Source organism: Onychostruthus taczanowskii, unplaced genomic scaffold (genome assembly GCF_017590055.1).
Source record: "Onychostruthus taczanowskii isolate IOZ18803 unplaced genomic scaffold, ASM1759005v1 scaffold13, whole genome shotgun sequence".
NCBI classification, from domain to species: Eukaryota; Metazoa; Chordata; class Aves; order Passeriformes; family Passeridae; genus Onychostruthus; species Onychostruthus taczanowskii.
Window position 1 is genome coordinate 7,582,067 of NW_024498462.1, and position 13,060 is coordinate 7,595,126.

At 43.2% G+C, this 13,060-nt stretch overlaps 1 protein-coding gene across 2 annotated transcripts in view; it reads left to right on the top strand.

Moving 5' to 3' along the window:
* The window catches only part of IL1RAPL2 (interleukin 1 receptor accessory protein like 2), a 327,614-nt gene that overhangs the window by 290,601 nt on the left and 23,953 nt on the right, over window positions 1-13,060 (top strand). For both annotated transcript variants that reach the window (XM_041396593.1, XM_041396592.1), the window contains exon 6: window positions 12,732-12,861. In XM_041396593.1, the coding sequence (XP_041252527.1) occupies window positions 12,732-12,861 (130 nt within the window). The remainder of the gene's footprint in view (window positions 1-12,731; window positions 12,862-13,060) is intronic.

A 13,060-nucleotide genomic window follows, 5' to 3' on the forward strand; every position in this document is an offset into this window, starting at 1 on the left:
TGAGGGGATGATTCATGTCTCCTCATCATTGCTTATTGTGAAACATGAGCTGGGCTCCTGGCAGGGTGTGGAGATGTGCCTATAGGTAAGCCTGAGGAAGATGGTGGGGGCAGAACCACACTTTTGTGCTGTTCAGGAGGGTGGGGGGACTCAGGTTGGCACTTGCCCCAGTGCTTTTCCTGTGTTTGGAAACAGATTGTTCAGTGTAACAACCTCTGAAGGAAACGAAGAATAGCAGCAGCAGGTGAATCCATGCTTCTGTAAAGCAGCAGATTCAGATGTTGAACCTAAAGAACATGGCCAGCCGTGGGAGAGTGGTTTCCATGGTTAATTTTCTCTTTTTTGTGCTACTGATTTTTCTTTTCATTGTGTTTGAAATTGGGAACACTTTGTTCAACATTAGTAGCCAATAGCAATAAGCTGTAGAGATGAGACTTTGCAGAGATATAGGGCAGGGGGAAAGAAGAGATGTGAGAAATTGAAATGACAAGGTTGTGTTGGTGACTAGTGATGTGGAGGAAGGAAATTTTTACCTGGTGTTCTTTGATGAGAAGAGGAGACTGTAGTAGGCAGGAAAATCTTTAGAGACTGAGTTTGCGCGTCTGGAGCACATCTGGTGTAAAACAAAAGAAAATTGAATAACTTCTGTTTTAAATGAGTCTCTTTAGGAGATTTTTATTATCCTCTTTTTCAAGTTGGAGACATCTGAGCACATTTTAATTTGGGAGGAACCCGATATCAACTACTGATTACACCTCTGTGTCTGTGCACGGGAAGTAAGCTACTAATATGACTCACAGAGGTTCCATCTGTCACCTGGGACCACAGCAGGTCTCACTACTCAGGTTTTTATGTGAAATTGAAGTCACTGAAAGAGGGATCATGTTTTTGAGATCTTACCATTCAAAGTCTGTTTGCAACCAAAAGCTTTATTGTGTGAACTTGTCTCCACAAGGCTTCTCTTCCTTTCTGTTCAACTGTGGTCTCAAATTGCAAACAGTGCATTTTTCTGCTAGAGAGTAAAGATATGTTTTCATTTTATTGAGACAATACTTTGCCATGACTGAAAAACTGGACTTTTCTAGAAATCTAGCATATGGAAAATGAAAATATTGTGGGGGAGTTAAGATACTTCTGATTGAGCTAAAATGGGTGACATCATGCTCTGGAATGACTTAGAGTATCCTTGTACTTCTGGTGTTTCTCTCAGTTACTCCAGCTCATATTTTGTATGTTGAGAGATATATTGGAACAACTGTGCAAAAAAGTCACTTTCCCTTTATAGAGGGATAGATGAGGAGAGAGAGTCTGGGGATGGATGGACGGATGGATGGATACACACCACCAGGTGTCTGCAGTCCCTGATACAGCCCACCAACCCCTGGCAAAGCTGCTGGCTCAGCAGCCAAGCCCTGCTCACACCCTGCCAGACACTCAGCTTTCCCTGCCTATGAACCAAGCTGGCTCACACTAAAGGCAAGTGACCATCAGGGTGGTGACTTGTTACCTGCGAAGTGCCTCAGGAACACTGGAAGGAAAAGCACAGACAGAAGCAGGGCAGGCATCAGCATTCTGTTGGACAATTCACACACCTTTGATTTCTTCTGGGTTTGAGGTTACATGAACCTTGTCCAAATGAATGTTGTCCAAAGTGAAATTTCTTTCTGTGAAGCAGACTTTCCCCAGGCACTGCTGAGGCACAGGGGCTCAGATCTCGTGGAAGTGCTACTCAGGCTCTGCGTTTGCTTCTCTGCACAGTCGTGCATGTCAGCCTGGCTTTCACTTCATTTCCATGTGAGCAAGCAAAGAGCACCATCACAGAGGCTCTGAGCAGCTTGCAGATGACTTGACATGACAAAAGCAAAGTGCAGGGTGCCAGCAATCAGTATCTCCCATAAACTGCCTGTCACGTCTCCTCTCTTTTGCATCTAAAGCCAACCACAAAAGTAGGGCAGGCAGTGTCAGGGGGCAAGGCTGCTTGAGGCCCCTTCTCCTAGTGGGGCAGGCCCACTTCAGCAGTGGTTGGGCACAGAAGGGCTGAGGTTTTTTTAACCCATTATGAAAGATGTGAAAAAGATTATGTTAGCTCAAGTGCCTGCCCAGTGTGGCAGCAGCACAGGTGGGCCAGGGCCCATGGGCTGTGAAGAGGGGAGTCAGGAGATGGTGGCTGAACCACCAAGGGCCACCCCATGCTCTGCTCCAAGCCTGTGGGCAGCAGGGACAAGCAGGCTGCTGCCATGGCATGGCTAATCCTGCCAGGCATGATGGGGTTCCCCTGGCTGTGTCTTCCCTTGCAAGCCCAGCTCAGAGCAATTCACTGCCAACCATGTGTTTGCTATTCCATGGGCATGGGGGACAGATTTTTCTTCCTTGTCAAAGGTGACAGCAGCTGAAGAGCAACAGTCCCCTGCCAGCCTCTCTGGAGAAGTGTAACCTTCATTAGTACTGCCCTTGGCACTGTTGAAACTGAGCTTGAGACTATTTTGGTGAAGCACAGGCAAGGACCTCTGCTGTGGCAGCCTTGGGAATGGCAATGCTGTGTTCAGGCAGGGCAGGCATAGTGCCAGGGGGACTGTGCAAGCAGCCCTCCTGGGATTTAGGGAGGCCACAGTTTGTCCCTTCTATTCTTACAGTTGGGTGTTTCACTAATCATTGCTCAGGGGTATGAAAGGCAGCTGAGCTCTACCTTTCTGTGGCTGGGGAAAAGAGCTCTCTGAGAAGGTCAACAGCTTGAGCAGAAAATTGGTAGGGGTCAGTAAATCTAATAGGGCTGAAAAACTACTACTACAGGAGTCAATATTACAAGTAATTAATGTATTTTCTGTCTGTTGGGAAAACAAGAAACAATCAGCACTCACTGGAAAAAAAAAAAAAAGAAAACCAACTTGTTTGCAAACAGAGCTGTGTTTCTGTGTGGAGCTGACTTTTATAAGAAACAATCAGCAACTCACTGGAAAAAAAAAAAGAAAACCAACATGTTTGCAAACAGAGCTGTGTTTCTGTGTGGAGCTGACTTTTAAAGAGGGTTTCATTAGAGGGACTGAAGTAGAGTGGGAGTGTCTGTGTAGCTAATTTGTTCGGCACTTGGGAATAGTGAGGGTTATTAGGTCTGTTTAGCTGATAACTACCCAAGGGATCCTGGTTTTCAAAGTGCAGTGCTCTGCAGGGGTCTGTGCTCATTCTCTGGGCTCAGCTGTGAGATCATCCTTTCTGGGAAATGGGAAATGACACAAGTATAGGTATCACAGAGCACAAATCTGTCCTAACCTTCCCAAAGGAGTGCTGCTTTCAGGCACTTGCCTGATACCTGCACAACTCAGAGGAGGGAATGGTTTCTGAGAAATACTGGACTGAAATGGAGCAGCTATAGCATATAAGGCAAAATATTAAAAGGCCTTCAGTGAAATTCCAAAGTACACAGACCATACCCATGAGAAGAAGCTTTCTGTTCCATTCCCAAGTCAACACAGATGCAGCATTGGAGATTCAGGCTGTAGGAGGGCTGACTCTGGAGTTAAGGGTTGAGGGGAGAACATTCTGACAAGATGATTCCTGACAAATGTAAGTTATTGTATTTTTTTGAGCCCTAGCCCAAAGAATGAATCAGCTAAGGAAGGAAGTATGGTTTTGACAGAGAAATAAAAGACATTAGCTCAGACATATTCATTCTCAGCAAGGTAGCACAGAAGACAATTATCCAAACAGAGAGAAAATTTTACTCAGCCTTTTCTGCCTGTAATACTCAGCAGAGTCAGTGGAAGACTTAGAGAAAAACCTCTCTGACTTCAAAGAGCAACAGCCCCCTCAGGGCAGCTATCAACTCTTCCCAGGTATCACCCTGCTCTGGGAACCCTCTGCCAGTATTCCCCTGGGTGCTGGAGTGGAAAATAACAGCAAAGTGCTGCCATGTTCATGTCACCCTGTGCTGAAGAAATAGTGTCTTTTCTGAATTTGAAAATACATTCTGGACTACAGCAAGTTTCTTCTGTTGTATTTGTCTCTGTTTGGTATTGCTACATGAGCTTTTGAGAACACACACAGCATACCTTTAAAAATCCTTAAAAGAAACATTGTCAGGTTGTTGGGGACAGGGTTTGCCTCAGCCTGTTGCCAGCTGCAGGCACAGCTTTATTCAGTGCTCTGGGGGTAGCAGATGCACATCTCTGAAGAACAGTCCTTTGCTCTGGCTCCTGCCCATCTGTGTGCAATTAGACCATCACACTTGCAGACAATCACAATTACCTGGGTCCTTGTTGGGTGGTAGCAGGAGCTTTGCCAGGGGAGAGAAGATGAAGCCTGTAACCTTCTCTAGTTAATGCAGAGGTGAAGGCTATGTAAAGGTTTCTGGCACTAGAACAAAAGCTCAAATAACAGTCTTGATGCTGAAGTGGCCAAGGTTTCACATTAGACCTTGCAGGGAGCAGCTTAATTTCCTTCTTGGCTCTAGCACAGCTAAGAAAAGTGATAAGCAATAAAGAAGAGCAAAGCTTTTCTCTCAGGATGGGTTTTTTAAGATCTTGCTCTGAGCTCCTAAGATAGTGCCTTATATCCAGACACCACTGTGGGCAAGATGGGCGGGGAGGGGAAAGGACATTCCGAGGCTCTAGGACTCTATAAAATCAAAGCTACTTTCTTCAGAATAAGGGAACAAATCATCTCTCTCTGGCCCAGGCATGGCCTCATGCCACCACAGCCATAATTTCTGCCACTGCTCTGAGAGAAGAGCAGGAATTATTCAGGGAACACTTGCTTCCTTAGACTGCTGTCCCATGGTGAAAAGAAGGAACAGCCAATTCTTTCTTTGAGGTACAAAGAGAGGGACCACAAAGAGATGCCCCTGTGTCCTCACACCAATCTGCTGGCTAGAGGGGAAGGAGGATCCTCCCCCTCACACTGCTGCCAGTTGCTAGATTGAGGAGTTTCCAACTCTCCAGCTTGCCCCTGAATTGAATTTTCTATGGTCATTCTTGGGCTACATTTCAGTTTCCTGAGCAAGTACCTTAGTTCACCTTATTCTGGATGTCACTGCTCTGCTGCCATTGGGCTGCCCCAGCCCTTGGAACCCCACCAACAGGGGAACATTTTCCAAGTACCTGCAAGGCATTTCTCTTAAATAATTCTTCTGTGCCTCAGAATGCACAGAAATGAGATTTTCAGAAGGACCTCAGCATTGAGCACAAGTTAAAGCCAGCACAAGGCAGCTGTCAAGCTGCTACTGGAAATCCCGCTAAGCATCTGTCTTCATTGTAGGTGCATAACTGAAAGCTAAAATCCTTGACTTGGAGTTACACCTGAGCTCTCAATGACTAGGATTTTAAATTCTGGCCCCAAGGCAGTTCTGAAAATGGGATAAAGGGTTTTACAGGATTTAGGTGAAGTTAACTTTTTTCGAGGGTGAGGGGGGAGAGATAGCAGTTGGGATGTTTTCCTGGATGTTATTTTTTTTGAAGAAAGCTGCTCTAGGTGATCTTGATTTGATTGATTCATTTTTAGAACATCTGATAAGTTTTTATCAGCAACATTTCAGCCTTGTGTGTGTTTTTTGTTTTGTTTTTCTCTCTCTGTGGAAGATACAGTCAATAGCCAAGCCTACAAGCAGCCCTTGCAGTGGGTGATTGTGTGATTTAAATTAGCAACAGTTGGGGCTGTATGGAATGACAACAAATGCATTGACTTGTGTTCTTGGCAACAAACTGTCTAGAGGCTTAGTTGCTTTGTTTCGTGTTTGGAGTTCTGCTCGCTGTTAGTGTTATTTTTATCCTACTTTTTATATGTGCTATTTGCTCACTTGAGTGAGACAGAAAAGCACAAATATCTCATGGCTATGTGTTTTCTGATGTCTCAGGGCATAAGAAATAAGAGCAGAGCAAGAAAGAAAGTTAAAATTAAGATCGTAAACTATAGAGAATTAAAAAAAAAAAGAGAGACCTAAAGATCTCTTGCATTTTTCTCGTCAAGTTTTTGCCAGTCTCTTTTTTTTATTGCCAAAGACTTACCTTTGTCAAAAAGTTCTTATATGAGTGAAGAGCCAGCTAACTCTTAAGTTATGTGCTACTGCCATTTATTTTTCCTACACATCATTACAGCTGCCAGGATATTACTGTAGTGGCTGCATAGCCTTGCTTAGGGGAAGAGCACCTCCTTTAGTCTTCTTCTAGGCTTCTTTTAAAAACCTGGAGACTAAATCTAATAAAATATATATTATATGGGTGTACTTTCAAATGCTCTCAAACTGTTATGAAATGAATGTCTGGAGGCTAGTTGGGTTTGATTTCACTATAAATTTATCTTATTAAGAATATTATTATCACTATCCAAAGCAGGTTTCTTAATTTTCTTTAAAATGCTTTCAGTTCATTAATTCCTGGCTGAGCTTTAATTATGCAAATGTTTGGGAGGCTCATATCCAGTCATGAATCTACTGGCTGCTGGAATAGAATTTTGAAATATTATATAATTTTCTGTAATTATGGGAGTTTTTTTCATAAAGGAAAATAATTTGGTTTGAGTATGTTCTATTTTCACTGGATCCAGTAATTCTCTAACTAGTCGCTGAATTTCATGAGACTTTTATCTAAATGGGATAACATGGTTTAGCACGCAGCTAAGCCTGTATTCTGTAGAATCTACAGGTAAAAGAGGAGGGAAGAGAAGCCCAGGTACAGTAATTAGCACTGTCTTTATTGATCTTCTTGAGGAAAGCAAAGCATGGAACCTGTGAGCAAGTGGTGCTGGGATATGGCCAGGGAAAAATAAGGAATCATGCATCTGAGGTTTTTGTGAAGGTTTGCCTAGTGGGTAAATCTGTGAAGAATTCCAGTGCCACCTAAGCAGATGAGAGGAACCGAGGCTGAAGCCCCTGATGGGGGGCTTCAGTGGTCCTGCAGGTCTGTACTGGGAGAGGCTGGGAAACATGCTTAGCTCTGCTGGGTGACACAAGCAAAGCCCAGGCCGAGGCTGAAGCCCCCGATGTGTGAGTCTCCCAGTACAGTCCTGCAGGTCTGTACTGGGAGAGGCTGGGAAACATGATTAGCTCTGCTGGGTGACACAAGCAAAGCCCAGGCACAGCCTCAGCTGCCCCTGCTAAATACTCCTGCCTGCTCTAGGGCAGTGGTGAGCCCTGGACAGAGGTTTGTGCTTAGCAGCTCAGCCACAGGGCTGGGCTCTGATTGCAGGAGTGACCTTGTGTGGGCACCGTTTGCTGCCGTGGCCATCCTCACATGCCCAGCAGCAGCTCAGCCTGGTCAGCATCAGCCAGCCAAGCCAGGGCCATTTTTGGGCTGGGCTGCAGCCCCTCCATCTGCTGCTGGCTCAGCTCACTGCCCAGCCCAGGAGAGCAGCTCAGAGGATGTCATTGCAAGGCACTTGGAGACAATTGGTACTCTCTGCATAGAACTACCACACACAGAGATTGTTTTTCATGAGTCAAGGTTCGTGTTGCCCCTGGCATTTGTTTTGTGGATAAATTGCAGGCATAAGCTCTGTGTTCCATATCTTCTTATCCAGGATGTCCTTCTGAAAGAAAAGGAAATGTGTTCTTTACTTCAGGGTTGTATACAACCCAGCCTTGCCTTGCCAGGGGAATTTAAATCACTCTGCTGCTCTTTGGCCACTTTCTAGCACTTGTAAAGCATATTAGAACAATAATGTTCTTGTCAGTGACATGATGATTTGCCTTGCAAACCTCACAGCCTGGAAAGTCAGCTTGAATTCTACAGACAGCCTGCAGAATACACTTACTGAGAAGTGATAAGTAACCTGCCTTTCCTGTCCTCTGTCTCAGCAAATGAAAGAAACAAAGCCCATGAAGTGCCTGTAAAACATCTGCATGTGTCAAGTGGGAAGCTGCTCCTTTGGCAGCACTCAGTTCTCTCCTAGTCTTCCAGGGACAGAGACACAAGCACCATTATCAGAGGGGAGCTCCAATATGCAAATACATGGATAAGAGGGACTTGGAGTGTTAGGATGACCCTCCGGTGACAGCACTGCACACTCATCTGCCCTCCCATGTGTGGCAGCACACAGCCCTGCAGTAGATTAAGGCAGTGGATTAGCACCCCTTTGGAGTGAGGATGTAAATCCAGCTAGCAACATCTGTAGGTCTGACTTCTGGTGTTGCTTAGCACAAAGGGAGACCTTTGGCATTTTCAGTCAGTTCTGCCACTAGGTGGGAAGGCTCATCTGCTTCAGTTCAGGCTTGCTGAGAGCAATATTTTATCTGGCCCAAAAATGCAAGAGAAAACGAAAACCAATTCATATTTCAAGACATAAGAAAAAACAGCACCCAGGGATTCACAGAGGCTTTGGCTGCTTCATGGGGTTGCTCTGAGATGGTGTGCTCTGTGAGTGAAGATCTGATTTGCTGGAAGCAAATTCTCTGATGTGGACTTCAAAGCTACAAAATACACCTGCCTGGGCAAAACAAGTGAAAAAGAACAAACTATCCATCTGCATTAAAAAAAAAAAAATCCTGAAAAATGCCTTGGCATAAGCCAGATGTGAAGAGCCTTTACCTTCTATGCTGGTCAGTCATCCAGCCTTGGCATTTAAGTTTTTAAAAGACAGAACAACTTTTAGGTATTTTAAGCTTCATTTACTTTATGCTTGAAGCACGTCTCGTTCAAGAGAAACTGTGCTGCAGAATTTGTGATTCTCTGTCAAAGCATCCTGGCCCTGCATTAAGCACATTCCAAACCATTCCTGACTAAATTCTTTTGCAGATCCTTTTCCATCATTATCCAGTACTCCTACCACCATCAGGAAGCTCTTCTGCTTGAAAAATTGCATTTCTGTGGAATTCTCTTTGCCAGAAAAAAAAAAAAGTTTCTTGAATGTATTGTGGAGTTCACACAGATTTACTGGAAAATGGACAGGTGAAAATTGTACAATAATATATAGCAATACTTTTTTTACTGCCAGTGGTTGTGTCTTATCAGCTGGGAGTTTGCAACAAGCCTGCCTGACTGACAAGGTAGTGAGAAAAGCTAAACCAGAGACTTCTGCTGAACCTGGTCCTTTACTGTATCAAGGTGACCCCAGCAAAGCAGAAGACAGTGATGTCTGCAAACAAGATTTTCTACTTTCTTTCCTTGTTTCTTCAAACACTTTCCTAACTGTTGATTCATTAGAAATTCACAAATAACTTTCTCTGTTCCTCTGCTAATTATTTTATTAAGTGTAAAGGCATCTGAAATGTCTGTCTGCTCTGAACAGAATCCATCTGTAAATTGAAAACTTTTAGGATACTATTCATTCCAGGAATTTTGATGTTGTTAATTAAATGATGCAAGGGGAATATTTTTTAATAAGACCAATTAGTAGTGGAACTACTGAAGGTCATGCAGAATAGCAGTAATGATGTGCAAAAGTTTGGGCCTTACACAAGATGAATTGCTGGAATTACAAATTGCCTGCTACTTCCTTCTGTCTGGAACTGTGGCTCAGTGTAATATTGCATGGCTTGAAGCCAGCCCTAAAACCAAGACCTGCAAAGGGGCACTTTCCATGCTCAGTGCCTATTTCTCCCTATATTGAAGGGTACATTTAGGGACCACAGAATTCAGCCTCATTTTTATTGCAGTATTTGGGGGAGAATGTAGTGAAACATGCCATGTTCCTTTCTGGGTGGGGATGGTTGGAGTTCCCTGAAAACCAGCAGTAACAGCTTGTTGCTGTAGCTGTGTGGTGATAACAGCAGGAGGGGAGGAATCTCCCTTACTCTTCCATATGGAGGCTTATTTTGGGAGATGAAGTGGTTCTGCAGGGAAGTCAGTGTTACCTTTCTGATGGTGTCCCCCTCCCAGAGGCAAAAGGAGTGATGAGAGTTATAAACCAGAAGCTATTTCAGAAGCTATAGAGGAGTGAGATGTCCTTACCAGCTTGAAGAGTATTCGAACGGCAAGTGAGAGTTGGAGTTTGGATGGGTCCTTGAAGTATCATCAAGCCCCAAGTTCTTTCCATTCCAGGACAGATCAGGTCAACCCAGACCTGCATTATTCTGCTACTGAGATTAAAATTATTTGTCCGATGAGAAAAGTTGTTCATGCCACCCTCTGATCAGTGATGGGTTTGCAGAGGAGATGAACTATGGGGTTTTTCAGGTGTTGCTGGCTCCAAACTTTGAACTGTGAATACAAACTCACTCCAGATTTTCCTGTTCGTGGTATTAGTTTATTTTGCTAGTTTCCCTGGTGGCAAAGCTAGGAAATAGATCTGCCCAGGCACATTCAGAGCACGCAGGTTGTCATGGTAAAGGTTCCTGATGCTTTATATTGGGTTTGTTTATTACAGAAGCTGTCTACCAACAGCTGGAGTTTTTAAGTTTTCCTATCTGCGTAGAAAACTTCATATTTCTTCAAACCAGACATTATTACCTCAGGGTATTTACTCTGCATGTATAGAAAGACTTAGACTCTCCTTGGAGTATTTTCATTTCTCATGGCTTGTTTTTTTAGGTAAACATCTGCTGGTTTGAGGAAAAGTACATTCTGTAAGATATTTTGCCTGTAACACTTAATGTCCAGCATGGTGTGCTGGGAAAAGGGCAAATACTGTCAATACTGATAGACCTTGTCTATCCTTTTCTTTTTCACATTGCTACAGTGTCTTTTTCCATTAATATCAAGCATGGACTGAGCAGCCACACGCTAGGAATCACCAAGTGGTATTTAAAAAGATGTGTGTCGTGACTCCAAGGCAAGCAGCACAAAAAGACCTCACACCATGCAGGCATTCAGCATGTTGGGAAGAGGTGAGGTGGATACAGCCAGAGGCTCCAGTTGTCCCCTCTTCCCATGGAGGACACACAGCACCTCACAGGGTTGGGTGAGCCTGTAGTGGAATTAAAAGTCTGCCTAGAAGTGTTTCAGACTCTTCATTAGTTACTGAAGTTTGGAACTTTCTCTGATGGTTGTCAGTGTTGTAGGCTGTGCAGATAATTGAATATCCACTCTTCTTCTCTCTTGTATGTCTGGTCTAGTTGTGTAATCTGCCAGCATCTCCACGTGTTCAGGGGCCAGCTGTGGTGCCAGAGTTCATAGTGAATATGGAGATAATGAAAGAGTCTGGAAAACATTTTCAGGATAAACATTTTCCATTTTTGTCTTTTGCTATTTGAGAAACAGAGACTCAAGTGCAGCCTTTAAATCTTTTCTTGCTGTATCCTAATGTTTCAAAGCAGTTGTAATTTTGGATCTTGACTTGGAAACAATTTAAAGGCGGCTGATTTTCTGTGGCTGGGAGTGCTGTGCTTCCTGACTAATCAGACTCTTTAGACATGTCTTAAATTGGGCACTGAAATAATGGATAGACAAGTGCAAGCAGTTGACTCAGCTCTATGGGGGTTTAGGCAAAGGCACTTTAACACTCAGCTCTGATATGCTCTGAGTGTGCACACAGCCAGTTATCACTCCTGGGCTGACAAGAGGTGAATGATTCAGGCACAGCAAGTCAATCATGGGAAGCTATTAGCCCATACTCAGCCAAGTGGTGTGCTCCAAATGATTAGCCCCTTCTGGAAAAGTGTAGGCCTGTTCTATTTCAGCCAAGAGAGTCTCCTGCTAACACAGAGAATAAGTGTTTTACTGACATAGTAAAACACTTCTTTCAAATACAGTAAAATTCATTATTTAGGCTTTCCATGCTTGCTCAAAGCCCTGAAAGATTCAGCAGAGTCTCCACTCACATTAAATGAGGTCTGTTCTCCCAGCTAAGCTGCTGATTTTACACCTGCTCCATAACCTGGAGCACCTATGTGAAGTAAAATAGGCAAAGAAAAGTGGGTGCAGCAGCTGTACGTGCATGCCAGGGGAATGGGCATGGTTCTTCCAAATTTCCTGACTTGTTGGAGGTTTTTCTGGGTTTGTTTGTTTTTCCTTTTTCTTTTTCTTTTTTCTTTTTTCTTTTTCTTTTTCTTTTTCTTTTTCTTTTTCTTTTTCTTTTTCTTTTTCTTTTTCTTTTTCTTTTTCTTTTTCTTTTTCTTTGTTGTCTTCTGCAGGCAGACAGTTATCTGTCCTGGCAGTGTAAGCACATTCCTGGACTACCTAGAACAGTGAAAACTGTAGCCAGACAAAAAAACCCAGTAAAATGCTGAATTTTTAAAGAGAAAAGAAATTTGAATAATTTCAAAGTTTTCTTTTTTTGAGGTGAAAGGAAGAATTCTTTACTCTATTGCTTGAATAATGCTTTGAAGTTTGGTCCTTAGCCAAAAGCCTGTTGACAGTAACATCAGTGTTGGGCTGACTGGCATCATGTATTTCTTGGGAGTCTTTAAAAGCTCTCTGAGCAGCTCACCAAGGAAGGAATTATTCCTCTGTGTTTATGCATGGATAAGGAGCAGTCATTCAGTGATTTACCTGCCTTTTAGAGACAAATCTCTAAACCTGGTAGAGATCCAAGGAGTATGACAGGGAAGTCACCTCTTTCTTTTTAACAACCAGTCTGGTGTCACCTTATGTTGACACCATTTTCATACCTTCTCATTGTTCATGTACCATTTTTCTCAGAAAAAAAATGGGTGGCTAACCTCAGAGTTTCATTTTACACCTCTTTCCTGTAGATGCAAATCAACATCACTCTTTTTCCCATGGTTTATAGTTATTCTTTCCCTTTTTTTTTAACTCCTCCAGTTTTTTGTAAGGAGGTTTATCTGAGGTGTTGATACTTCTTACAATAATTTTCTCACTAGTAGCTATGACAAAGTCTCTAATCTTCTCTCTTCCTTTTATCCTCAGGAAATCCACTGACTGTGGCCTGCAAAGCTTTCTTTGGATTCAGTGGAGAATCAGGCCCCATGATCTACTGGATGAAAGGGGAAAAATTCATAGAAGAATTAGAAGGTCACATTAGAGAAGGCGAAGTCAGGTACTTTTTGAATTATTTACTATTAAAAATACTGTATGTCCCACAAGCCTGTTGAGCTGACAAGTTTTTAATTGAAAGTGGAAATAATTTTCTGTCCAAAGAGTGATGGATGACTTGGAGCCAGGGCTGTGTGAGTTGCTCCCTGTCCTTTGTAGTGAGGACACTAAAGACAGAGTAACTTATGCCTGAAAATCTGTTG